Source organism: Limanda limanda, chromosome 18 (assembly GCF_963576545.1).
Source record: "Limanda limanda chromosome 18, fLimLim1.1, whole genome shotgun sequence".
Classification (NCBI taxonomy): Eukaryota; Metazoa; Chordata; class Actinopteri; order Pleuronectiformes; family Pleuronectidae; genus Limanda; species Limanda limanda.
The window spans coordinates 23,175,258-23,202,840 of NC_083653.1; the positions used below are offsets into that span (position 1 = coordinate 23,175,258).

The window sequence follows — 27,583 nt, forward strand, 5'->3', positions numbered from 1 at the left end:
TCAAAGAAGAAATGCACGCTGTCAGCGATCGACCCAACACACGAGGAAATGTGGGACTATGAAGGCTGACTGTTACATAACTTAAAAGACTTCGAATCTGGACGGAGATAATATTTAGTCAACACTAACCTTTCAAAGTAATTGAAACAAGCACTTGCAGCGTTTCAGTAGGCGCGTTTCATCTCGCTTCAGACATGTCTCTGTTTCTTGTGAATAGGTAGGCTTGTTTTTTTCGCTCACATCGCTTGTTTTTCAGACCATTTACTGCATGATACTGGCGGATAAAAGTATTTTATATTAAAGGTTTCTAGAACACTAACGCCGGGTGAATTTAACCCACGCTAGTGTGGTCATGGGATTTTCATTGTGTTGCTGCTGTGAGTAGCGTGGGTCCTTAGGTAGCATCAGTCTGCTCACAAGGTCGGCTAGTTTCCCTGCTCCCATCCATGTTATTTTCAATAGCCACGTGTTCGGGTGATTTTCACCCGACGTTAGTGACAGAGTGTAAAATATTTGTTGAATACAATATAAGTTGTAAATGATGCATGGAGACTGTGCCTTCACCGGACATGTCCCAGGAACTGCGGCTGGACCGAAACACAAGTTCCCAGCTCTATTATATATTTTTTGGGGAATTTTTCTTTAACGACTCCCTAATTTTTCACAAATTTTAGTAACCTTTTTTTCGTTTATTTTGTATAGGGGAAAATAAAAGAAGACTACCTCAAATTGCCATGTATTATTGTGCATTAATATATTTTGATGAAAAGTATTATATCGGGTAAAATGTACCTGACGTTAGTGATGTGTTACTGATTGTACGTTAGTGTTCTAGGGTTAAGAAGTTCGAAAAGCTATAAAAATGTATTGTGTTTTATATCTGGTAGATTCAACTTTAATGTACTGTCCTGGTCGTTGCCAAGATTTTCTGGTCTCATTTCTGCTTTCCCACCACACTGTGTGAACACAGTTAAAGCTCAGAGACATTTTTTTAATGACTCGTTTATTGCGGCATCTTAACATGTCATTCACAAAGTATTTGATTAATTTTAAATGATATTTCAGGTTTCAAAGCCTCACAGAGCAGTGACTGACCCTTCAAAGGCGAAACCCTCTTGCACAAATAGAGAAAATTATGTTGGAGACTAGAGCCTTTTCTGTTTTTCAGACATATGGGATTTGAAAAATGTTGTCTTGTTGCTCACAGGTATCTTGGAGTGGAGGAAGATGGGAGCATCTCAAAAGAATCTCAGTCTCAGGTGTTGCTTGCTAAACTGCAGCAGAAGGCTAAAGAGAAGCAGAAACAAAGTTTGACAGAACAGAGACCAGACCTGTTTGAGGAGCAGACACTACAGCTGGTTGACAAAAAGAAAAGAAGAGCTGACAAGGACAGCATTCAGGAGCCTCAACACAACAAAAAGAGGAATTCAGAAGTAGCTCCTTTGTGTGAGTTGAGCTCTGCAAACCATGATGAGCCTGTCAAAGAGAAAATTAATAAGAAAGGTGTGAATGTGAGACCGAAAAAGAAAAAAAAGAATCCTACAGGTGTGTACACAGACTCCGCTGTCCCTCTCTGCTTTTTGTCTTTCACCTCATTGTGTCTCATTAAATAATTGATCTTAAAAGTTCAGTGTGTGGGGTTTAGTAATATCTAGTCGTGAGGTTGCATGTTGCAGCTGATATCCCCTCACCTCACCCTCCACTTCTAAGCATTAAAGGGGACATATTATGAAAATTCCCCTTTTGTATTGCTTCTACACGTTAATTTGGGTATCTGGCATGTCTACCGACCCAACAACTCTGGAAAAAAACAACTCCTGCGATTTGTTATGGTTCCTCTAAGTCAGAAACGTCGTGCTTGAGTGACTGCGACGGAGCTGTGTGACATTCATAATTTTTTTCTTATGAAAAATGTCATGTGTTATCCAGACTTCTATTGTGAGTCTTTAACAGTCCACCTTCAAGGTTCAAAAAAGCCTTGTCTGACTGAAGAATCGTAATGCTGTCATCTGAATACATGTGGGATTTTAAATATGATGCCAAAATTAATTGAAATGAGACCCGTTTAGACAATGATTTTGTCTTTCACACAGCTGCCTCAGGGTCCCTTTCCAGTGTCATCCTCTAATGCACCCAACCGTCAGTAATATCATGCACTTGTTTTGTATATAATGTGCCTCCCATCATTAGAAAGATATTTATTCTGATCTAAGTTCATGTTAACATACTGTATGTGAGTGTCATATTCAGCTCCGACTAGACTGATCGCTTTATTATTGTCTAATTAATCTGCTCTTTTCATGTTTTGTGGTTATTGGCTAGGTGAGTCAGGATGACTCTGATGTTGCTGTAGAATGAATCTGTCTTTTTATTTTACTGGTTTGTAAGTCATCAAGAAAAGTTGTTGGATTTCTTTGCATTGCCTTTCAATACTTTACTCACTTTCATTGCTGCTGGGAAGCTGCAAATAAACACATTTCTATATGGACTTGAAATGCTTGAATATGGTTCAATATTGTAAAAATCTTTGTTTGGATCTGTTAGACAATTCACCTCAATGTCCGTCAGAGCCTCCTGTGACTGGAAGAGATGAACCAGAGGACAGTGAAGCAGCAGAGGCAGACAATTACCTATTAAAGCAAACCACAGAGCTGTCATCCACTCCAATTGGATTCACAGTCGTGGGAGGATTTGAAAACAAGCCTTTCCAAAAGGTAAGGTGTTACTTTGATGGTGCTGAAGTAGGAGTCAACAATATGATTAGCAGTGCTCATCTGGGAACCATATATGCTTGTACTTCATATAGAGTGTTTATTCCTGTGTTTTACAGATACAAAGGGTCCTGCCACAGTGGCTTGCTCAGCCTGATGTGATTCACAGAGACATCAAAAACAACCAGGTCCCCATCTCTGACATCTCCCAGCTGTGTGCGCCACTTGTGAAAAAACTACAGAATAATGGAATTCAGCACTTCTTTCCTGGTAATAGACCTGGCTGAATCAATCCGTGTATTTGTTAGTTTTCAAGTTGTACGTTTTTGAGAATTTGTATTATTCATGAATCCTTATCTTAATTTATAAATTCCAGGTAATATTTGTGTATTTAAAAAAAGGCCCTATAATAGATAAATATTCTGTTGCGCTCTAAGGCCCTCATGTTTTTGAACCATGAGTGTTATGACTATACACTTACAGAATAAAAGTTGTGAATAGTTACTGTGATGTTTTCACAGTGCAAGCAGAGGTTATTCCTGCCATCTTGGAGAGCATGCAGCTAGGGCTGCTTATCGGACGCGGTGGCTACAAGCCAAGAGATATCTGTGTGTCTGCACCTACAGGCAGTGGCAAGACTCTTGCATTTGTGATACCTGTCATTCAGGTAAGCTGCCTGCTTTCTCTTATAAGTACATTTGGGTACACATGTATGTACATATATATGGCATGATTGAAGCATGTGTAATATGTGGTAAGATTTTTCCACCATCAGATGTTGATGGAGCGGGTGGTGTGTGAAGTCCGGGCTTTAGCTGTGTTGCCAACCAAAGAGCTTGCTCAGCAGGTCAGAATGTCTTCAAACTCAAGGCTTGTGTGTTTGCTGTAGATTACGAATAAGCTAAGCGGACATGTTCTCTTGGGCAGGTTTGCAAAGTGTTCACATCATATGCTGAGGGAACAACTCTGAAAGTGGTGATGCTAGCTGGTCAGAGGTCCTTTTCTGCAGAGCAGGCTTCACTCTCTGAACAAAGGTGAGTACAAAAAGAACATAACACTTTGTGCTTTCTGCTGCACTATACAAATGGAGGGGAGAAGTGTTTGAGTCCACAAAACACTTGTGGGGTGGGTGGAGTCCACAAAACACTTGTGGACTCCACCCACCCCTCCATTGGCATACTGGTGGGTAGATAATGAGTGAATTTTGAATTTGAACTGTCCCTTTTTTAAAGATTTCTTTTTATCCTGAATTTTGCTTTTTTTTCCCAGGGGAGGCATAAGACGCAGTTTAGTGGACATTGTTGTGGCCACTCCAGGTCGACTGGTTGATCACATCAACAAGAATTCAGGCTTATGTCTGAAACATCTGAGGTTTCTTGTGAGTTCGTAATACTTATGAAGCTTGAACCATTATCTTTCACTTACTCAAATGATGTAGCCTATCTAATGGGCTTGACATGCGTTGTGTGCAGTGACTCATTGAGGCCACACTGTGGTGGAACGGTTTGCAATTACTAGTCAATGACATAGTGGCCTGTTTCCGTGCACCATGATGCTCCATGCAAATCAAGTTAAATGACCAATTATGCACAGAGCATGACTGTGCTGTTTGGTATTTTGGTGACAGGAAGCGTCTGGCACAGCTGGAAACGGGGGAGAGATTATCAAATATTTGTTAGTTGCTGCTCTAATGTTCACAACAGAAGATAAAATGGACAGTGGAGTGAATTTGCTATTTATCATTTGTGTCCTCTTTAAAGTGGATTTCATTCTTTCATCCAACGCAGATAATTGATGAGGCTGATAGGATGATTGAAAGCATGCACCAGTCTTGGCTCAATCATGTGGTGAGGGCAGTGTTCAGATCAGGAAGTGAACAAAGAGCAATGTCCGTCTTCAGGAGAACTGAACCTGCATACATCACAGCAGCCAGGTGAGTCAGATTGTCTCCTTAAAATTAATATCAAGACATAGGTCTTAGTGGTGAAACTGATTTTCCACCAACAGAAGTTGTCATTCAGCTTTATGCCTCTGCGCTGGTGATAGCCAGTGGCTAAAGACATTATGTTTCGGGGCTGTACAGTTATCTGCTGTACCAATGTTAGCAACATACCTCTGTCCGACCCTCCCATTCTTGTGAACATGAAAGCCTTGAGGGAATTTCTTCAAATCTTCAATTGGACTCAAATATTAACTGAACTAGAATTTGTTGACCTCACAAAACACTTTTTGACTGGTGAGCACATTATTTGAAGAACACTTTGAGAGAATCCTGTTAAATTTGACAAATGTTTGCCTAAACCAGGGGTCAGTAACGTTAACTATCAAAAGAGCCATTTTGCCCCCTCTTCCGCCATTAAATTCGTCTGGAGCCACAAAACAAATTTGATAACACAGTTTGTAAAGTTTTACATATAGTTATCAGGGTTCGTATGGTCATGGAAAACCTGGAAAAGTCATGGAATTTTAAAATGTGTTTTTCCAGGCCTGGAAAAGTCATGGAAAAAAATAATCTCCCAAAAGTTTTGGAAAAGTCATGGAAATTTGTTATATTCATATTTTATGTTGTTCATTTCAGGGATGGGCATAATTAATAGACGATCGATAAATTGATCATCAAGAATTTCGTAAATTACATTTTTTCATAGATGAAAACTATTGCATGTTCAACTTGTGGCAGGAGGTCGGAATATCCGAGTTGCCCTGAACGCAGCACAGTGAAGATGTTAGCAGCTGAAGGAAGCAGCCGGAGCTAAGCCTCCGCTGCTCGGCTTCATGTCCGCACACGGACCCTCAGTCCACGGGGAAGGGAACCAGGACAGACCCGGGTCTGGGTGAGGGGTTCCAAGAGTGAGGGCGTGACCACGACCGGAGTGAGAGGTCGAGAACCGTCAAATCGAGCTAGCTCTCAGCGGCTAGCTGCTGCTCTCTCATCGGGGCTAAGAGTACAGCAGCGCATATTTTCAAGTGTAACCATTGAACTGATCACGATTAACTGCCACAAGAGTTGTTCATCTTGTAATAAAGACCCTTAAGTTCTGTTAGTTGACATTGTTCGCTGTGTGTGAGGAAAGCCGGGAGGAGGTAAACAAACAAACGTGGACTTCTTCTACGCACATAGAGGTAGCGTTCTCTAAGCTCGTCTTACGTTGCGCCTACTGTTTGGCGGTGAATTGTTTTCAGGACGTACAGTCGTCGGAAAAGCAGAAATGAAAAAGAGTCCGTGGGAACCGTCTGTCTCTCCACGCGCCACTGTGTCGGAGTAGCGTACTGGAGCCTTAAGACTGTTAAAATCAACCTTCCTCTGTCTAAAACGACCCCAGAACTAAATTTCTATCAAATGGTAAAACTGAATTTAAATGCCAATGTGCACTTTTGGGCTAAATATTTATGTTAAAGACATGAGATAAAAGCAAGGAATGATCAGTAAAACCAGCTGGCATGATAGCAAAGCTTTTAAGACATTTAAACGACAATAAATATGATCTAGCAGGACTGAGAAGACTACTCTCTCTTGAGGTGAGACCAGGTGTACAGCCGTGGCCAAAAGTTTTGAGTGACAAGTATTGGTGTGTTGCTTCAGTGTTTTCAGATCTTTTTATCAGATGTTACTATGGTATACTGAATATAATTACAACCATTTCATAAGTGTCAAAGGATTTTATTGACAATTTCTTCAAGAGTCAATATTTGCAGTGTTGACCCTTCTTTTCTTTGAGAGGCGGTGGACTAGTGGCAGAAACTTGGACTATGGGCAGAAAAGGTCTCTGGTTAGTCTCTGGTTCGACTCCACGGAGAAACAACAAAAAGACGAACCTGGATTGATCTGTCCAAAAATCCAAGAGGATTCTCCCTACCCTGTCTAGTGCCCCTGAGCAAGGCACCTTACTCCCCCAACATCTGCTCCCCGGGCGCCGTACATGGCTGCCCACTGCTCTGTGTGTCCTGCACCAGATGGGTTAAAAGCAGAGTGTGCTTGTGCATGTCTGTGCATGTGTTTGGGACAAATAAATGTATCTTAATCTTTTTCAAGACCTCTGCAATTCACCCTGTTATGCTGTCAATCAACTTCTGGGCCACATCCTGACTGAGAATGCCCATTCTTGCATATTCAATGCTTGGACTTTGTCAGAATTTGTGGGTTTTATGTTTGTCTACCCGCCTCTTGAGGATTGACCACAAGTTCTGAATGGGATTAAGGTCGCGGGAGTTTCCCAGCCATGGACCCAACATTTCAATGTTTTAATCCCCGAGCCACTTAGTTATCACTTTTGCCTTATGGCAATGTGCTCCATCATGCTGGAAAAGGCAATGTTTGTCTCCAAAGTGTTCTTGGATGGTTGGGAGAAGCTGCTCTCGGAAGATGTTTTGGTACCATTCTTTATTCATGGCTGTGTTCTTTGGCAAAATTGTTAGTGAGTCCAATCCCTTGGCTGAGAAGCAACCCCACACATGAATGGTGTCAGGATGCTTTACTGGTGGCATGACACAGGACTGATGGTAGCGCTCACCATTTCTTCTCCAGACAAGCTTTTTTCAAGATGCCCCAAACAATCAGTAAGGGGATTCATCAGAAAAAATGACTTAACCCCAGTCCTCAGCAGTCCAATCCCTGTGCCTTTGACAGAATATCAGTCTGTCACTGATGTTTTTCGTGGAGATAAATGGGTTCTTTGCTGCCCTTCTTGACACCAGGCCATCATCCAAACGTCTTCGCCTCAAGGCTCTTATATACTTCTCCGTTTCTCGGAGAGGGTTCGACGGGGGGCGAAGAGTCTTTTTGATATTTACTTCTCCGACCACTGTACGTCGGAAAAAATTCACCGCCAAACCCATAGGTGGCGCAACGGAAGACGAGCTCAGAGAAGCCTACCCCAATTATCGGAAGAAGAAGTCCACTTGTGTTTATATTTCTCTGTCAGCCTGCCTCCCACACACTGAACCATGGCAACTAACAGAACTAAATAAAGTGACACCCAGCGGGTCAAGATGCTGATGTTATCGTTTCTTAGCGCAGGGGTTCCCCGGTCTTGTTTCCGAACTGTGTTGCTGATTCCACAGCTTGAATCTGCTTGAGGCTACATGTAGCTAGCTAGCTCCCATCCCAGCTAGCTTCCCCCCAGCTTCCACACACAGTCAGCAGGGACTCCCGGCACTAACTGCTACCCAGTGTTTGCTTCTAACCTGGCGGTATTATAGAAACAGTGTCATGATAGAAGTGGAATTAAAGTCGTGACGGCGGGTTCTTGCACTGTTACCACCGCAGTTAGCATGGTTGCTAGCCCGCTAGCCTAGCCTGCTAGCGCCGTTTTGAAAGCTCGTTCTAACCGTCTGTGACCGTGCACACATGCCGTCAGTGCTCTAACGAGCCACCGTCAGCCGGACAACTCCGCTGGCTTAACACACACGTCACATTAATCGTAGAATCGTAGTTGTGTATGTGTTTATTGTGAATCAGGAAGTTACAGGTCCGGAAATGACGTCGAACAGAAATGACGTCGTACGGAAATGACGTCATATGGAAATGATGTCGTTCGCGGACCAATCACAGCCAAGAGCTGTCCGTGGGCTCTCCGACACAACACGGAGAGTAAAGAAAAATCAGAGGTGTACGAAAAGCTGTCCGAAGCGCTCGGAGAGGGCGTTTCACGACGGATAGGGCGGTCTTATCTATCCGTTTTACAAAATACGCTCAAGCATAAATTGGCCTTCAGTGTGCGTGCAGATGCACTCATACCTGCCTGCTGCCATTCCTGAGCAAGCTCTGCACCCAATGGTGCCCCAATCCCGCAGCTGAATCAACTTTAGGGGAGATGGTCCTGTCGCTTGCTGGACTTTCTTGGGCGCCCTGAAGCCTTTTTGACAACAATTGAACCTCTCTCCTTGAAGTTCTTGATGATCCGATAAATGGTATATTTAGGTGCAATCTTAGTGGCAGCAATATCCTGGTCTGTGAAGCCCTTTTGTGCAAAGCAATGATGACTGCAAGTGTTTCCTTGCAGGTTACCATGGTTAACATAGGAAGAACAATGATTTCAAGCACCACCCTCCTTTTAAAGCTTCCAGTCTGCTATTCTGTCTCAATCAGCATGACAGAAAGATCTCCAGACTTGTCCCCGTCAACACTCTCCCCTGTGTTAACAAAAGAATCTTTGATATGATGTCTGCTAGGCAGGGCTGAAATGCGGTCGAAATGTTTTTTTGGGGATTAAGTTCATTTTCGTGGCAAAGAGGGACTTTGCAATTATTTGCAATTCATCTGATCACTCTTCATAACATTCTTTAGTATATGCAAATTGCCATTATAAAAACTGAGGCAGCAGACTTTGTGAAAATGTATATTTGTGTCATTCTCAAAACTTTTGGCCACGGCTGTACTGTCTGCAGTCTGGGTGCATCCTCCTCCACACATCCACCAGGGTGTGAGAGCAGACCAGCTGCTTTAAGGTGTAATGAGAGGCTGGATGAGGCTCTAAATGGTTGTGGTCTAAAGTTGCATCTTCAGTGCAGTGGAAAAAAAAAACAAGAATAAAAAATCTTCCGTGGCACAGCCATTCACAACATCATTAACTTTGGGTAAAAACTGATTCCTCTCTGCACCCGTTGTTGGACCATAAACATTGATTCAAACAGCCGTAAAATGGCGGAAATGAGCTTTGTCTAAAAGAAGCCTCTCCTAGATACAATGCTGGACCTCCAGCGAGTTTGGCTTAAAAGCTCTGGAGAAGAGGACCCCGGAGGAGGACTCCTCCACTCAGAAGTGTTGTGACTTAAAATGTCTCAACACTTCACTCCCTCCTCCAGTCGGACTCCTTATTAAAATCTGTTTCTTGTTAAAACAAGACTACTCTAAGAACATCCATGGTGAGTGAGATGTTAAAAACTAAAATAGAAACCAATTAGTTAATTAAAACACACATTTCGGCCTTTTCCATCACTGCTCAGTTGTCTTTTTGCTTTGAGCTATCTGCGGTGAGACACTACATACTTCAGTAATGGAGACTTGCATCCAGACAGCATCTTTCTGATCGGGGACTCTACCTTGCCGTTTCTGGACTGCTCTCTACGGAGGAACCCATCGGTGATGAAGGGAGCGACATTGGACAGGACCACCCTGGTGCCGGATTGGGACAAAGGCAGCACCTGTACAAAATAATCATTCACGGTGATTCCTGTCTCGACGACTGAGTTCACCTTTTCCACCCGATCCAGGAAAACAACGCTGCTGTGGCCAACCTTCTCCCCCTCAGCGAGGCAAATGTTCTGCTCGCTGCAGGGGAAAGTGGCAGAGATTTGAATGCTGTGTTTGCGGGTTAGAGTTTTAAAATTCCTGCTGGCCATGGCGCCAGGGACAAGACACCGGTGAGGAATTACATTAGAAAAACCCACAAAAACACCAAACTATAAACTATGGTGAACCTTTAACCATTAAAATGTGTGAAAATAATATAATTTACAATAAGAAAAACGAAATAAAGACCAAAAACACCACAATCTCCCCCAATGGCCTTTTACTGGAAAAAAGATTAAGGAGCAATGGAACTCGTTAACTCTATCTGGTTCAACACGTCCATGTCCACTGCCTCTCTGTTGCATGTCACACACATGCCAGCCTGATTTACAAGCAGTCTTGCAGGCAATAAAACAAATTGTTTACGGGCATCATCAGTAACCTTGCCCATGTCTCCTCTCAGTCTGTCTCCACCTCAGATGCCACTACAGAAGCTGCTGTTTTCTGCCACACTCACACAAAACCCAGAAAAGCTTCAGCAGCTGGGCCTCCACCAGCCCAGACTCTTTAGCTCCCTCCACAGATGCAGCAACATCACCACACCTGCAGTCCCCACCCACAAACAAGAGCGGTTTGACTTTCCCCAAGGCCTGACGGTAAGAGATGACAAATCAGGATTGAGCACAGGCAAACATGTAAGTGGAGAGAAATATGGAGCAAATATGTGACCTTTTGAACACCTGCACCTTTGTGTTTTTAGGAGCACTATGTTCCCTGTACATTAAGCAGCAAACCCCTCCTCATCCTTCACTTCCTCCTACGAATGAAGCTCAGCCCCATCCTCTGCTTCACCAATTCCAGAGAGACTGCACACAGGTGGGTGAGAGCTGTTGCGTAATTTTTTTTTTCCAATTTTCAAGCCTCTTCATACTTTTTATTTGACCTTCTTTCCTCCTCAGACTGTTCCTCCTAGTACAGCTCTTTGGTGGAATTAATGCTGCCGAGTTCTCCTCACGCCTGTCACCTGGAGAGAGAAAGAAGAAGCTGAAAGAATTTGAACAAGGAAAAATCCAACTGTGAGTGTACGTGTGTGTGCTGTGTAAGAACATAGTAGATCGCAAAAGTATCATAGATCACTTCCTGTACACTAATGCTGCGAATAACTATATTTTGTTCCAGCAACCTCCTCAAGCATTGTGTATGTTAGAGGAACACCCCAAAAATCAATAATTCAATGAAACTTATGGTAAAAAATACTGAGGGTTTGTTGCTATTTCACAATTTCTAAAGCTTCAAAATCCATTGGGAAGAGGCCTCCAGAGAGACTGTGTGATCTGAGTGATAAAAGCATGTGATAGTTGACAACAGATAGAGAGGAATCATGGCAACAGAGTACATTAAGCAGTGAACACTCCCTAAGAAACAATGTTGTTATGAAAACAATTGTAATGTCAAAAATATGTTTTTGGTAACTTAAAAACAGTCCATTCAGTACTTAGTCTACTGTAAAATGTAACACTACATGTCTTGGTTACAATTCTTTGAACAATAAAGTTAAGGCAACATTATATAACAAAGAAACAAATATCAGTTGGGAGGTTGACACTGCAAGTAGCTATGGAGTCATTATGGCTCATTGACGTTCTAAGTAAACACATTAGTAGTTGATATGTTGTAAATGTATAAAGAACACTAAATGGAATATTTATACATTGAATCCAGCTTGTTGTCAACCGTTGATTAACTCCTTGGCATAAAGGATAAATGACTTGTGTCCTCTCAAAGGTTGGTCTGCACCGATGCAGCTGCCAGAGGAATTGACATTAACAGAGTCAAATGTGTTGTGAATTACGATGCACCACAATACATCAGGACATACATTCACAGGTGAGCTGTCCCTTTTGTAGGTATATAACTGCTTACTATTTTTTTAAGGCACTGCCGTTTGTAGAATAAGAGCTAATTTGTATTTTCCATTGTGTAATGAATCTGTCCTGACTTCTTTTTATGAAGGATTGGAAGAACAGCAAGAGCAGGAAAAACAGGCCTGGCCTTCACCCTTCTACTCCGAGTTCAGGTGAAACACTTGTACATAAATAAGCATTATAAACAAACCTTGAAGGCAGTGTAAAGTGAGATTTATGTTTGCCTTCTCAGGAGAAAAGCTTCCTTCAGATGGTGATGGAAGCAGGAAGTCCTGGGATTCAAAAGCAGATTGTTAAACCTGAGAACCTCCAGAGTATGGAACCCCGATATGAACAAACACTGCAGGAGTTGGCTATGGTTATTAAGGTACCACCTCAGACAAACTTAAAGTATGATTGAATAAAACTAATTAATCTTCAATCATTAAATTAATGGATAGCAATGATTTTATTTTCATGTACTTGCTAAGCAGTCAATACTAGGTCCTTTGCTTATGACATTTGAAGCTCCACAATCTCAGATCACTGCCCTTTTGTTTCACTCCACAGGATGAGAGAGCCACATAATGGATCAACACCAACATTTCCTGCTGTTAACATCTGCCCCTTACCATGCATTTTATCTGCTGTTGGTTGTTACTAATGTTTAATAAAACTGAAGTTTGTATGGTGCAGTGTTAATTTCGTTGACGATAACGAAAAATATTCGTTAACGCCCCTTTTCCCATGACTAAGACGAGACGAAGACGAAACGAAAACGGATCTTTGAAAATAAAAACTATGACGAAATCTATTTTAATTTTCGTTAACGAGACGAGACGAAACGATAATGTTGGCGGTTGACTAAGTCACAACAATTTTTAAAAACATAATCGTATCCGGCCGTCATGAAGTACCTGGAGCGGCGAGTGTGTGTGTCTGTGTGTGTGTGCTCCGGTCCCGCGGCTCCGCCCCCGCTTACTCGCTCAGAGAGACACAGTGAGATCAAAGCTCGTTCACTTGAAGCAGGCCGGTCACTGACTCACCGGCTGCTTCTTAACTATGGAAACAGTGAAAACACAGAGTTTCTCTGGTCTCAGCTGCTCTGAGATCAGCGCCGCAGCTTCTGGATCAGAGCAAAAGCTGCAGTTGGTTTCTACCGAGCTGCAGTTTCACTGTCCGCCTCCAGTCTGATCTGCTTTCACTTTTTTTTTTCACATTTCGCCAACTAAAATATGTAGGCTGCAGCTATATGTTTTTATTTATTTCAAAATAGGGTACTTCTTATTTCATACATTTCCCACAAATATGGGGATGACTCAAATAACCCTACATAGTTCAGCGTTTAATTTATTTCAAAGTAGGCCTACACTTGCCTGTGTATTTTCTTCTCCTCTTCATAATCATTTGGTGTTTCCCTTTGTTGTAACAGGTCAAAATAAATAAAATGTCAACAGTTTTCTTTATTGTTGTTCTATAATTTCATAAATGCAATAATCTACAGATTAGTATAGTATAACTTTATATAAAATTTTATCAGCTTTGTTATCAAATATGTTTTGCGGCTCCAGACAAATTTTATTTGGGGGAAGAGGGGGCAAAATGGCTCTTTTGATAGTAAAGGTTGCCGACCCCTGCTATAGACCTATAGGAGGGACATCTAATGGACAACCTAAGTACTGCAAGCTAGACTAGTACGCAGTTGTAGACACAACACAGGGGGTCCCTGGACCTGAGAAGGGAAGATAAGGAGTTTAATGTGGCTATTAAATGTGACTAAAACTAGACTAAAATGTAATTTGTTTTCGTCGACTAAAACTAGACTAAAATGTAATTTGTTTTCGTCGACTAAAACTAAGAAGGATAAAAATGACTAAAACTAGACTAAAACTAATATGCATTTTCGTCAAAAGACTAAGACTAAGACTAAATCAAAAATAGCTGCCAAAATTAACACTGGTATGGTGAAGCTGCTGATTTTATCTTCACAAAGACAGCTCCCCTGTGAAGATCTCAACAATTGGAAAGGAGCTGAGGTCATTTTCACCATGGAGTCCATGAAATGGCTCATTAGCCTGTCAAGCTACAAACTGATCAGTTCATCAATGTCAGCAAAAAAACATAATTTAAGACAAATAAGTTAATAAGCCCCAAATTATGAATCCACAAACTATAATAATTTACAGTTTCTGTAGAAAGAGAACTCAATAAATATGAAGTGATATGTGAAGTTTTTGTGGTTGGAGAGTGATGTACTATGATTCATGTAATTCATTCTCATAAAATATTTTTGGGAATTTCTTACTCTATGATTTACCATCTGCTCATTAATAAACACATTGAACTAGATGTAATGTTAATGAGCAGGCTCTGGTTTCTTCAGTGAGGCTAAATGCAATAGTCTATTAGAATTTTTAATTTTACGTGTATTATAATGGTTTCTTCATACCCACAGACCACTGCTGAGGTTCGAATGTAGACAAATTAAGGCCGCAAATATTTTGTATTAATCATCTGAATCAACTTTAGGTAAACTTGTATCATACATTCAATTAATGACAACTGTCCTTCACAAGTTGCCAGAAGTCATGTTTTATCCAGCCTACAGTTTGAAACAATGTTTGATTTATCATGACAAACAGTAAAGGAGCTTATCGGACACTATAAGCTTGTACAGTGTAAACTTTGTTTGATGGAAGCATTTAGAGACATGTCCTTGGTTGAGTCAAGTCAGGTTTTTAATTCACTGTGTTCTTACAGCACATCAACACACCCACAAACACACTCAAGAGTACTTTAGAAAATGATGAGCCATCACTCCCATTTGGACGTCTTCCTCCTCGTGCATCTCTCCCCTTCACTGTTGATGGTTTCATAAAGCTGCTGGTCATTCTCTTTCATTGCGTGCAGATAGCCCAGGTATCCAATACAGAGAGTCATGGTCACCAGTCCAAACATCATCACTGGTTTATTCTACAAAACAACATAGTTAAATGTTACAAAGACGGCTTTGGAGTTGAATCAGCCTGATGTTAAGTGATAATGCTAATCGTGCTTAATCCAAAATAATGGTTTACTGTTCCATAAAAAAAACAACGCATTTTCTATGCACCGATAATGACGTAATTGTCGCAGGATTATGACGTACAACAGTCATGCTACATTCAATGCAAATTGGATATTACGAACTTTGAGAATCTGATATTTATTTGTCTCGTGATGAGAAAACTGACTTTTTAACATCAAGTCATAAACTTGTTTGCTGCAGTTTGTCTTATGATGCTCCGCTACATTTGTCTAACAGGTTGGGCTGTTCCTGCTGCCCCCACTCTTCTCGTCTCTCCGCATCGGTGGTACACTATAAACTACTATAAAAGGTGAACTCACTATATAGTTGGGTAAATATTGATTAGTTCGTAATTTCGGACACAGGCACTGCGTCTTACAGGTTTGATGAAGAGCTCAGGGTTGACCGCTCGGAACAGTGAGGTAGTCCTCGCACCCCTAAGCCCTGGCGTCCTGTAGCTTTTTTCCACGGGACTCTCCTTCACTTTACAGTCCTCTTTAGGTGACATGTCTGCTCACACGTATGCACAACAGCTCTGTGGTTACCTAAATGATCATGGATCACATTGACTGGACCGTAGACATATATAAAGACTATGTCGCCTTCTCGCGCACAATGATGCGTCAGAGTCAGGGAAGACTGAAATGAGAGGGCACGATAGGAGAAGAGTACGTGGTGTGCACCGTCACAGCGCCCCCGACTGGTTATGAGAGACATCCCACTGCTGGCACATTTCTTTCCATTGTGCGTAATGCGTGTGATGTGTTCTTAATCATGGACTGAAATAACAAATGTTGATGAGGCGAAATTTGGCGTGCAGTTAGATGATCTATGGTTGCATCTGTGGTGATTAACTCTGTTAGGATGACTATCTGTCAGTATGAGGGTTTGTCTGTTCTGTCTAACTAACTAAATAATAACCAATAAATAATAAAAGAGCCTTTAACTTTATGTATTTTCCAAAACAAACATATACACACATTTAACATAATTTTATCAAACATATAAAATAAAACATTTTTTTCAAATGTTATGTTTTAGGCCTTCAGTCCTTTCTGTGTGTAGATACTGCTTCTTGGAGCAGGTGAGAGAAGAGGAATCCATCACACTCTCCAATACGTAAAAAAAATATTGAAGGGGACATTCCACTTTTGTAGTGCTTCTACACGTTTATTTGATGAAGAGAAGAGAAAGAAGGAGAGGCAAGGCATTGCCTGAAGAGAAAGGCCCTCACAAATGAGCTGGATGACTTGAAAAAGAAAATAGCAATAATCAAGGCTGATATTAGCGCACTTCAGAAATCAGCATATGAGTATGCTGAGAAAGCAGAAGCTACAAGCAAACTGACCTTCATCACCAAATCCAACAGTTTCCTTCGAACTGCAAAAGAGAAGAAGGTATCTCTGCTGGAGATTGAAAAGCAGATAGATACAAAGCTTGCAGTAATGAAACGCTAAGGTGGCAAGTGACTGTTCAGTTACAACTTGGTCAGGTTGCCACCAGCTATTCTCTCTCACTAGCCTCTCAAAGGGACAGAACTGTGTGTCTGTGTGAGTGTGTGTGTCAGTCAAATACAAAAAGAAAGCACTTGTTATGCAAATGTTGTAATACTCTATACCTTAAATGAGTTTAAAAGGACTGTTATTTTTACAGCACACAATTAACTATTTTAAGAACTATGTTTACCACATAAGGTAAAAATGCTGCCTCTAGAACTTATTTGTACTAATACTTACTTATAAAACAAGGGGTGGAGGGGTTAGTATATAGACTACTGCATTTAAAAATAAATGTAACATGTTTGTGTTTCTAATTTAATATAGTTTGTGCTTATATTTTAGTGTTTGATTTTGCCAATTATTGTGCCATGTGTTCTCTGGCAAAACCTCCTGGATCAGGGCCTTTATTGACAAATTGGGTGAGTATTTTAATTTATTTTCTTTTTTAATTGTTTTGATTGATGCTTCTTTTGAATAACAATGAGTGTCACAAAACAGGCTGCTTTTAGGTCTTTAAAGATGGGAAATGGGGTAGGATTACTGAATGCCATTTCAGTACGATTTCCTTAAAACTCATGTAGCATTTATAGTAGCATTTTCAGGTGTTGTGGAAGCAGAAATTTAAGTTGAGGTGTATTTGGAAATGCTTTTTTAAGATTAAGATTAAGATACATTTATTTGTCCCAAACACATGCACAGACATGCACAAGCACACTCATGCAATTGTAGGGAAATTTAACCTCTGCTTTTAACCCATCTGGTGCAGGACACACAGAGCAGTAAGCAGCCATGTACGGCACCCGGGGAGCAGATGTTGGGGGAGTAAGGTTCCTTGCTCAGGGGCACTAGACAGGGTAGGGAGAATCCTCTTGGATTTTTGGACAGATCAATCCAGGTTCGTCTTTTTGTTGTTTCTCCGTGGAGTCGAACCAGAGACCTTTTCTGCCCATAGTCAAAGTTTCTGCCACTAGTCTGAGCTTACATCAAACAATATGGAGGGAGGTAAGACAATTAAATGATATTCATTTACAAATAAATAATTTTTAAAAAAAAGGCCTTTTTACAGTGTAAAGGAGCTTAATATTGAGATCAGTCTTTCCTGATATGTCAGTAAAACTCAGAGGTCTACTATCAAGGAGACCATCGGCCTGCCCCACCAGCCTCAGAGACAGTTTCATCCCCCAGGCCATAAGACTTTAAACTCCTCCAATCTGCAATAATTCCACAATAACTCTGCACCTTAGCATATTTGAACTATTGTTTGTTCTTCAGGATTATATATATTTTAGATTTACTTTTTTTTATATTCCATTTTATATTTATTTTATTCAATATTTGTTTGCTTGTAGTATTCTGAGCATTGCTAGAAGAGAGCCTGTGACCTAAGCATTTCATTGCCTGCGACTGCTAAACGGAATTGTTGTGCTTATGACAATAAACTCTTGAATCTTTAATCATTTTGAAGTGAGTCTGCACTCAGTTGTTATGCAGTAAAAACCCATGAACATTGATGAAGATAAGTATATATCAAATAAGAGACTAAAAGATGGTTATGTTTTCGTACTTTTTGGTCGCTCCAACCATCTATACCGCTTTACCGTAAAAAGCATAGGTAGACGCGCAACAAAGATCTAAGGGGCGGCTACATAGCGCCAAGGCCGCCTGCGCAGTTCTCCAGCTCCAGCAAGAACGCACTGTGCCATGGGCAGTGTCGGTTGCTAAGCAATGTATGTGCGTATGTCTGAAACGGTGGCTGGGGGATTTGCGCATGCGTACGTCTGGAACAATAAGGGCTATCCGGCTCTGCGGTAGGATGTTTCCCCAGTGGTAGACGTTTGCATAACTATGTACGTATTTTAAGCTGTTACGTAGCGACGCGGTAGTGGTACGCGCTAGAGCTGAGTGTGAAGATGGCGGACGAGGAGGCCGAACAAGACCGTAGTCCCAAGAACGGTATCAATGGAACGTTATGGGAACTCAGACAACGGTTGCAAGGGCTTCAGGAAGTCGTAGTGACACAACGAGGCCAGTATCCGATCCAGTCGTCTTCTGAGTATTGCCAAGAGTTCTGTCGGGTGAGTTTCCCTTTCAAGTCTTAAACCAACAAGCTAGCCATTATTCACTCGTAATATCATTTCGTTCTGGAGAATCCAGTGGATGTTTGACTTAATGCCAAGCTATGTTTCAGTAGATTCGACCTGGTTGCTGCCTTAAACTAGTAATAAAAAAAGGCCCGGTCATTACGACGAAAATTAATCGGTTTAACTCAGAAATTTAGAGTGATCTGACCATTGACATGGCTAGCTTATACAGCTAGCTTCCGGAACAGGCTAGCGCATGGCAGTGTTTGTAGGGTCCAGTTAAACCCAAATGTTAGCTCGTTAAACAGTTAAGTTGCCATTATAGTTATCGCTCATTGAATGGTTCTGATAGACTTGCAATATCAGACAGACGGCAGTTTCCCCCAGGTGCTGGCAATTTCCAGTTACAAGTTAGCCAGCACCACCAAGCTGTATCATCTTGCAGGTAGCACAATGTTAGCTCCTGTGGCTACGTGCGTTTTCTCGTGAGACTTGGTTTTACAAAGTTGTCTCCGATTGTAACGTAGCCCCCGGGTTACCGCCTATATGTCTTGTTGTAGTTGTAGCTAAATCCACAAATGTAGGTATATTCAAAAGCTTGACATTAATTTTGTGTTAAACTTTGTGTGAAATGTAGTCAAGTTGATATGACGACATGGGAGAATGGGAAGGATTAGTGTCTTTGTGTCCGAAATCAATCACGTCTCATCAAATAGTCCACTGTTTAGTTAGTTCCCATTTTTTAATGTTGTCGAATGTTTTTTAACATCATAAATGGAAGCATCTTTCACAACTCATTTAGAAAATCTCTGTACGACTATCTAAACGACCATCATGCATTTCGCTCTCCCGGATGAGAAAAAAACGAGGGACAGAAAAGAGGACAGCACTGTTTGAAAACAAAACATTGTCATGTCTAAATAACAAGAAGTGATAACAAATCCCCAGATGTGATGCTAAATAAGGTAGCAGCAACTTGAAAAGGCTATGTTGAAGGAGACTGAAAGTTGTAGTATTCACCAAATATTGTATTTATTGGAATAATATGCTCCATATACCTTTTACAGATTGACGTTTCAACTGTGTGACAATAATAACGTACTTACCAGCACAGAGAAAATGATCTGAGTTGTGTCCAAAAGTTTTTTCCCACTATATAGACCTCTTCATGGAACTCCTAATACAGCGAGTAGGGAGGAGTGTGTGATTTACAACACTACCATTTAGCCTACGGAACTAGAAATAAACTGGTGTGAACATTTTGTATTGCCAGAGTATTGGTAAATTGTGCTGTAAGTGTTAAAACATTACAGATATACAAACTACAATAATAATAGATGAAAAGGAAAGTTGTTTAACAATCATATGCTCCGTCAGACGGTTATGATGAGAATAATAATAATCTTCAGTTGTACCTTGGTGTCATCAGGTGTTTCTGCCTTTTATTAATTAATAAATTTTTTATTATACTTAACTACACAAGGATTTTGAAAAGGGGTTAAATAGAAACTTTGATATCTTTTCGAGTTGCACTGCTGACTTTACTTATAAGCCCTCTTTTTTATTTATTTTTATCACGTTTGAGTTGCTAGTTTAAACCTACAGTTTTGCACTTTAATATTTGAGCCTTTGTTTACATTTTGTTTTGTGCTGCAGTATACGATGACATACAGTTTGTTGTCAAAATAAAATTAACTGAAATGGTCAATTTAATTTTTTTGGAGGAAAATTTATCGTTTAGATTAATCGACTAATCAATAAAATAGTCGACAGATTAATCGATAGAAAAATAGTCGTTAGTGGCAGCCCTATTTACAGTACAGTTTTACATTCACACATTCATACAGTGCATCTATTAGCAGCACTTTGTTGTTCTATGAGGGGCAATTCAGGGTTCAGCATCTTGCCCAAGGACACTTTGGCATGCAGATGGGGAAGACTGGGGATCGAACTGGCAACCTTCAGTTTGGAGGACGGCCGCTCTAGCCCTAAGCCACAGCCGCCCGCCAAAGCCGCTATAAAGGCCGATTTATAGTCGGATTTTACGCAGGCACGCAAGACAGGCAACGTGCCCCTTGCCTGCATGAGTGTCCCCTCTTGCGGCTTGCATGTGACCGCCAATTTTTCTAACTATACGACTAAGCGACACGAGCCTCGCGCAGCTCGCAAGGCTGTGATTGGTCTGCTTACTACATCCCGTCCGGAGTCTAGTTTCTAGTTTCATGCCCCATAATACCGGCAGAAATCACGGAAGATTTAGAAGAACAAATATGGACCAAATACAGTAGAAGAGCACTTGGCAGAAGAGATCGAAAGTATGACCACCTGTATAACCAGTCACTGAATGGCGGATTTGTCCGCCAGAAAAAGGCTATGAGGAGCCGCAGTGGCGATGTAAATAAACAGTCGACGAACAAGAAGACGTCTCTTCTTTTTGTGTTTTGTCTGGCGGGGAATTAAAACGCGCAACCCTTGGGGAACCATAAAGGTAGCAGGTAAAAAGGCCATTACAAGGAAAATGGGGGACGGAAGATCTACCCACTCAGACCCATTGGGTGGACACAGTGGGGGAAATAAATATTATGGAAAGACTGACACACAGGCTACGGCTGACAGGAACACAGATGGACAGTAAATGGAAGAAGTGGACTCTATGGCAGTTGACACAGACTTGACATGACAGCAGGTTTTTCATTTTTGTTTTTTGTTTTGAGTTGTTGATGTTGATGACTTGTATTGTTGTACTTATTGTTGAATAAAAAGAAAATGGTAAAAAAAAAGTAGCCTAAGTGGCATACATTTCTTAATCTGTCAGTTTGTGTGGTTGACAGTGGCTATACAATAATAGGGCACATTTTTATTTATTTTCTCTATTGGCTGCCCGGCAGTCATTAAGTTAATGTTAATATTTGAAATAAAACTAGTAAAGCTCGAAGTGAATTTGACTGTTGTATTTGAAGGAATGATTCAACATTTTTCCATGGTCCAGTATTTAAAAAAAAAAATAACCAAAAGAAATCCCAGGAAATCGTAATATCGAATCGCAATACTTACAGAATCGCAATACCCACAGAAATCGCAATACATATCGTATCGCCACCTAAGTATCGTGATAGTATCGTATCTGGAGGTCCCTGCCGATTCCCGTCCCTATTCATGACCAGGACAAATGCACATTAAAGGTCTGATCCTGTTAGTGTCTGAGTCTCTTTCGGAGTCTGCTTCCTCCTCATTCTACCGCCGACCTGCGTACACCTTAACAATGAACATGATTACTGATCATGTGTTATTGGGACACGTCCAGGACTGACAATTACTTTGTGTTTGTTTGATTTAGTTTATGAGACATGTTTAAACTTGCTACACGAGACAACCAGGACATCAGGGTTAAAGTGACCGGAATCTGATCTGGTGCTGCAGACAGAAAAGACTGTTTTACCTGCCTCATTAATTATTTATGAGCCCCTCTTCTGATTGGCTGACTGCACTTTGAGTGACACGCGACCAGGCCTATCACTCCTTCTGGCGCAGTGACGATCTCTCTGGTAAACACAACTGAAAGTCACGTTATGTTTGGATACAGCTATAGAAGACCAGCCACAAAGGATATAATCGGAGTTTCAGGTGCAGCACACAAGTCTAAACTGAATGGATGTCAAATCAGTGCGGCGAGCCGTTACCACTGTCAGTTACTTACTGTTGTAGTCCGATTTCTGAATTTATTTAGTAAATTACAGCACAGTTGTTATAACAGTTACAGTCTATAATACTTTATTAAGCACTTTTAAACTGATTGTATTAATTGATGAAAAAGCATCAGCGTGCAGCCATATAGAAAATTGTGGCTGGGATACATTGAACACTTTGTGAATCGAATCGTAGGATGCTGAATCGTAATCGAATTATGAGGCTAGTGAAGAAGCCCCAATTGGTTTTTAAACTATGTGTAGATGTCCTTTGACCACGTACAAATTGTACTGGCCCCTGATTAGCTAGAGTTGTCAACGACTCTGACCTGATTTCCGGCAGGTTGGAAATCAGATTTGTGTGCAATGCGTCAGATTGTTATTGAAAATCATGTGTGAACTAGCCTTAAGGTTGAGTAACTCTGAAAGGCTACTTACTGTAGGCGGACACAAAAACATTAGCCAAGCAACATAATAGAGGTACCCTACGCAAACTACCCTAATGCAATACTGTAAAAGACGGGACACTTGGTTCCAAAAGAATATCTGATTAATTAACACAATTTTATTGTCCTGAAAGTTAAGATATAAAACCCCGTTTTTAAAATCTAAGATTAATTAAATAATAACTAAATGCAAAATAGCAGGCTTCCTGTTGTGTTTTTCCAGGTGAATTCAAACAGGACTTGGTAAAAACAAGTATATGGCTGGATTGGAGATGGGCGTATAAAATGATTGAGTCTTAAGTCTGCACTGTGTCTCTCCTGTTGAGCTGCTGACAGGGCTTCAGACTAACTTGTAATGGTGCGCCTAACTTTTCCATTTAGATGCATCAGCACATAATTCAGGTGCACCCAAAATGTTTCACTGTGCGCTTTGGCACATGAATAATACACCTTTTATGTACGACCAAAATGGTCACACTCTAGAGCTCTGTGACAACATTGTGGTTAACTTATGATACTGATAGTTGCAGCTTCAGATGTGCATGTTCCTGTGAGAGACATGTAATTCCTGACAGGCAGGCAAAACGTCCAATGGGTGGTGTAACCTCATCATGGCCAGCCAGCCTTCTCTATCACTGACTCAGGACAACACTCTTTGAATGTCATTTTTGAAGTAAATGTTCTTACCTCTCGGTAGATGCTGCTGGATTACGCAGGTCGTTGGAAGATAGAAGAAGAGCCTCTCCCCCTGGTGGAAGTGTACATCGTCGCTTTATTGAGTTATGCACAGGCCTCTCCGTACCTCTCCCTGCAGTGTGAAAATGTTCCTCTTGTGGTTGAGAGGCTGTCACTGTAAGTACTATTTAAAAATGTTAAACTTCATACATTATATGGGGTCAAAAGATTATTATGCTGAATGGAAATAGAAGTTACAGTACATATTCCCTGTATTCCCTATCATTGCATGTTTCCAAATTTTAATTGCAGAACCAGTATCAAGTTTGTTTATTTTATGTCTGTTTCAGGAGTTTTGTGGAACTATTGTTGTCATTGAAGGAGAGCATCCCAGATGGTTTATGGAAAAAATTCAAGTCATCTGTGAAGGTAAAGATTTGGATTCCAGGGTTTCCCCCAGAAAACTTGCTAAGCCTGGTGGTAGGGCTGCTAGAAGGCACCCGCGGGGGGGGGGGGGGGGGGGGGGGGGGGGGGGTTGAGTCGGATTTTTAGCTGGACACCATTGTTTCTTATACTCTAAACATGTGGCACTTTGTTTAATATGCACACCTAACTTTTTTATTTTGAAAAGGGGTTAAATAGATACTTTGATATCTTTTTGAGTTGCACTGCTGACTTAACTTATAAGCCCTCTTTTTTATTTATTTTTATCACGTTGGAGTTGCTAGTTTAAACCTACAGTTTTGCACTTTAATATTTGAGCCTTTGTTTACATTTTGTTTTGTGCTGCATTAACATAGCAGTCAGGCCTCTTATTTCAGAAACAATGAACCGTAACAGTTTGGTTACCAATAAAAGGTAAGCCTACTACTTCTTTGCTTTCAGCCAGCTACTCAAACAGACAAGCAACAAAATAACAAACAAACAAAATACACAGGCAAGTGTCGGCCTACTTTGAAATAAATTAAACACAGAACTTTGTAGGGCTATTTGAGTCCTCCTCATATTTGTGGAAAATGTATGAAATAAGAAGTACCCTATTTTTAAATAAATAAAACCAAATAGCTGCAGCCTAATCGTGTAACGGACTAGGTTTATGTTTATGTTTGGTTTTGACTTATGTTCAGTAAAACACTGTGTTGAAGGAGCGTTCTGATGTCTGAGGGTCAGTGAAGGTGACGTATGTTCAGTAAAACACTGTGTTGAAGGAGCGTTCTGATGTCCGAGGGTCAGTGAATGGGTCTGGGTGGGACATGTGACTGTTTGGACCAATAGGATGGTTGCTTGGGGATCGGGGCCATGTCTGTGATCGGGGCTCAATGAGGAAGTGAAGTGTTGTTGATGTGCGCGAGTGACGGATTTTTTTTTTTTTTTAAATAAAAAAAACAATCGACGCTTAGCCTGGCGGGGGGGGGCGGGGGGGGGGGGGAGCCTGGCGGCCCGCCAGGCCTATACAGCACTGGGGGAAACCCTGGATTCTAAATTTGGGAAAGACATGGCCCTAAAAAAACTAGGCATCACTCCACCCAATAATTTCCTTTGTGTATGAAAGGGAATGGAGTTGAAATGTCTGAGATTGTCCAGAACCTGTGCAAAGCTAAGCAATACACACTTCAAACTATCATATCCATGGTTCGCAACCTTCAATTTAAGTAATTACTTGCACTCACTTTTCTTTTGCAATACACAGTCTACCTAAGTCTGACTAAATAGCCTAAAAAATCAGAATGTCCCAAAACCATGCTACTTTAAATAATGGAATTTTCCTGGTATCCATAGTTTGCTCACAGTAAGCTGCAGGAGAATGGACTCGCTCAGCTGTCCCTGCTTTGTGCTTTGGGCCAGTATGATGGTGTTTGGACAAATGATGTCCTGCAAAGCCTTCTGTCCAACGGAAATGTAGCGACAAAAGAAGGTGAGTTCCTGCACTGGTTTTTTAGAGTCTGTAGTTGTGTCTGTGTTATTGTTGTCTTACTCAAATGAAATGAGGGGTATGGTTTTCTTTTTTCCAGGTATACTGATTATTGGTAACCAAGGTTGCTAATATTTGGAGCAAATTTTCAGTAAAAAGTTATATCTGGGTATCAAATCAAAAACTGCTACAGAGAGACTATGGCATGGGTCAGCAGGTAAGTTTGGCCCTGGGCCGTAAGCCCCACTGGCTGCTTGTGTAGTACGGAATGTCTTCATTTCAGTGCCCACGTAACGGGGTATATGGGGCACTGCCTGTGTGACAAGCACATCTCTCCACAGGCGGGTATGAATCTTCAGGTCGAATAAAGAAGCGCTCTATTTTTGAAATTTTTTAGACGTTCGGTTCTTCACGCACACGCAACATCAGTCAAGGCGAAAATCAAAAACATTCTATGGCAACTGGACCGGGTCATATAGGCTACGATGTTTTTTGACAAGTTCATTAAATTATCATTATTATTAGAGGATATTGTAAATTACCCAACATATGTTATTGTTAATATCGCCAGAAGTGTCTTTCTGTAATTTTATTGTGGAATGTTACATGCTTTTATTTTGAAACGGTTCCGGTAGAGACGCGGACTTCCTGTTATGACGGTAACTTCGCTACAGAAAAGTCTTGTGTTTTTAGCGACCCTCCGAAGAGGCACAAGTGCTTACGGTTGTTTTAAGATGTTTAAGGTTTTGTACGATGTTGTAAAAGGACGGCTCAAATAAACCACCAGAACATCAGACTCGACCATCTTTCGGGGGATCTGCTACAGAAATTATAGGGGCATTTTTTGCCCCTCTCATAGTGATATTAGGGGCAAAATTATATTTCTTAGGGGCAGTTTTGCCCTTTGCCATCATGTATTTACGACGCTGATACATATACAGTTGCAATCAGAAATATTTAACCCCCTCACTTCAAAAGACATTAAAGTCATGACAATAAATGACAAAACATATTTTATTGATACATATTTGAGTTATTTTGGAGTTGACTTAACTTTGAAGTTCATATGAAAAATTAACTCTTAACACATGTGATTGTGCAGTTTTATTCAACCCCCAGCCTCAGTACTTTGTGTCGCATCCTTTAGTTTTTATAATTTCTAACAAACGTTTTCGTTAAGTGCTGACAAGCTTCTTACACATCTCGATTGGAATCTTTGCCCATTCTTCACCTGCAAAAGCCTCTAGCTCAGTGTTATTTGATGGCTTCCGTGCTGCAACTGCCTTCTTTAAATCTAACAAACGTTATTTGTGCTCGCCCGACATAGCTGTTGCATACAAACTTTCAATTAAGAAAGTTAGTAAACAACTTGCAGCAAATTACGTTCAGATACCATTCAACAGCAGAGTTACAGAGCTGAGTCATTTATAGTTTATAATATCTTCTAACAGTGTGCGTGTATCATCAAGGACAAATGTGTTAACATCGCTGCAGTCTGTGCCATCAGGCACATAGAGCGCAATGGAGGTCACTCACAAAAAATAAAGAGAAACTATTCATCTTCAAACTTCTATTTCTAAATAATGTCCCAGAATTACAGTAGATTGTCTCTTCCAACCTGAAGGTCGGCAGTTCGATCCCCAGTCTGACCCATCTGCATGCCGAAGTGTCCTTGGGCAAGATGCTGAACCCTGAATGGTCCCCCATAGAATAACAAAGTGCTGCAAATAGATGCACTGTATGAATGTGTGTGTGAATTGGTGAATGTAAAAACTGTACTGTAAAGCGCTTTGAGTGGTCATCAAGACTAGAAAAGCACTATATAATACAAAACCAAAACCAAACAGTCCACTGATGTGTTAAGTAATTGGTCCGATTGCTCTTAATCAGGGGTTGGCAACCTTTACTATCAAAAGAGCCACTTTGCTCCCTCTTCCCCAAATATAATTTGTCTGGAGCCGCAAAACATATTTGATAACACAGCTTATAAAGTTTAATTTATAGTTATACTTTATATATTAAAACTCAAGCAAGTTTGTTGCATTTATGAAATTATTAAATGACAATAAAGAACTGTTTCACATTTTTTATGCTATTTGTAACTGTTACCCCAAAGAAAAACACCAAACTCTTATGAAGAGGAGAACAAAATACACTGGCAATTTGAAGGCCTACTTTGAAAGTAAATTAAACACAGAACTATGCAGGCCTATTTGAGTCCTCCCCAAAATTTGTGGGAAATGTATAAAATAAGAAGTAGTCCACTTTGAAAGATATAAAAAGATATAGCTACAGCCTAATAGCTTATAAAGATGTATTTTAGTTGAAAAAAAGAAAAAAAAAATGAGAGCAGGTCAGACTGAAGGCGGAC

The 27,583-nt window shown here is 40.8% G+C and overlaps 3 protein-coding genes across 5 annotated transcripts in view; 2 read left to right on the forward strand and 1 right to left on the reverse strand.

Moving 5' to 3' along the window:
• The first annotated feature begins 28 nt into the window (after positions 1-28).
• ddx51 (DEAD (Asp-Glu-Ala-Asp) box polypeptide 51) lies at positions 29-13,305 on the forward strand. 2 transcript variants are annotated; one of them, XM_061091760.1, is made up of 16 exons: positions 29-217; positions 1,208-1,545; positions 2,545-2,714; positions 2,831-2,981; positions 3,233-3,378; positions 3,487-3,558; positions 3,639-3,745; positions 3,981-4,089; positions 4,499-4,644; positions 10,406-10,598; positions 10,703-10,818; positions 10,902-11,018; positions 11,728-11,829; positions 11,956-12,019; positions 12,100-12,234; positions 12,417-13,305. In XM_061091760.1, exons 1-16 carry the CDS (start codon positions 195-197, stop codon positions 12,432-12,434), a joined length of 2,007 nt encoding a protein of 668 aa, XP_060947743.1. In that variant the 5' UTR covers positions 29-194; the 3' UTR covers positions 12,435-13,305. The 2 variants fall into 2 exon arrangements, with proteins under 2 accessions (XP_060947743.1, XP_060947744.1); XM_061091761.1 differs by having other exon boundaries at positions 2,569-2,714.
• A 1,261-nt stretch (positions 13,306-14,566) lies between these two features.
• Positions 14,567-15,540, reverse strand: smim8 (small integral membrane protein 8). The gene is made up of 2 exons (XM_061091619.1): positions 15,293-15,540; positions 14,567-14,819 (listed from the first exon to the last, which is right to left on the reverse strand). Exons 1-2 carry the CDS (start codon positions 15,419-15,421, stop codon positions 14,661-14,663), a joined length of 288 nt encoding a protein of 95 aa, XP_060947602.1. The 5' UTR covers positions 15,422-15,540; the 3' UTR covers positions 14,567-14,660.
• Positions 15,541-18,121: 2,581 nt separating this feature from the next.
• znf292b (zinc finger protein 292b) overlaps positions 18,122-27,583 on the forward strand; it is a 25,212-nt gene continuing 15,750 nt past the window's right edge. The window contains exons 1-5 of one of the 2 annotated variants that reach the window (XM_061091034.1): positions 18,122-18,487; positions 23,323-23,477; positions 23,651-23,729; positions 25,080-25,215; positions 25,313-26,087. In XM_061091034.1, the coding sequence (XP_060947017.1) occupies positions 18,323-18,487; positions 23,323-23,477; positions 23,651-23,729; positions 25,080-25,215; positions 25,313-25,344 (567 nt within the window). In that variant the 5' untranslated portion in view covers positions 18,122-18,322 and the 3' untranslated portion in view covers positions 25,345-26,087. Of the gene's footprint in view, positions 18,488-23,322; positions 23,478-23,650; positions 23,730-25,079; positions 25,216-25,312; positions 26,088-27,583 lie in introns of those variants that run through there. The other variant, XM_061091033.1, reaches the window with a different exon arrangement.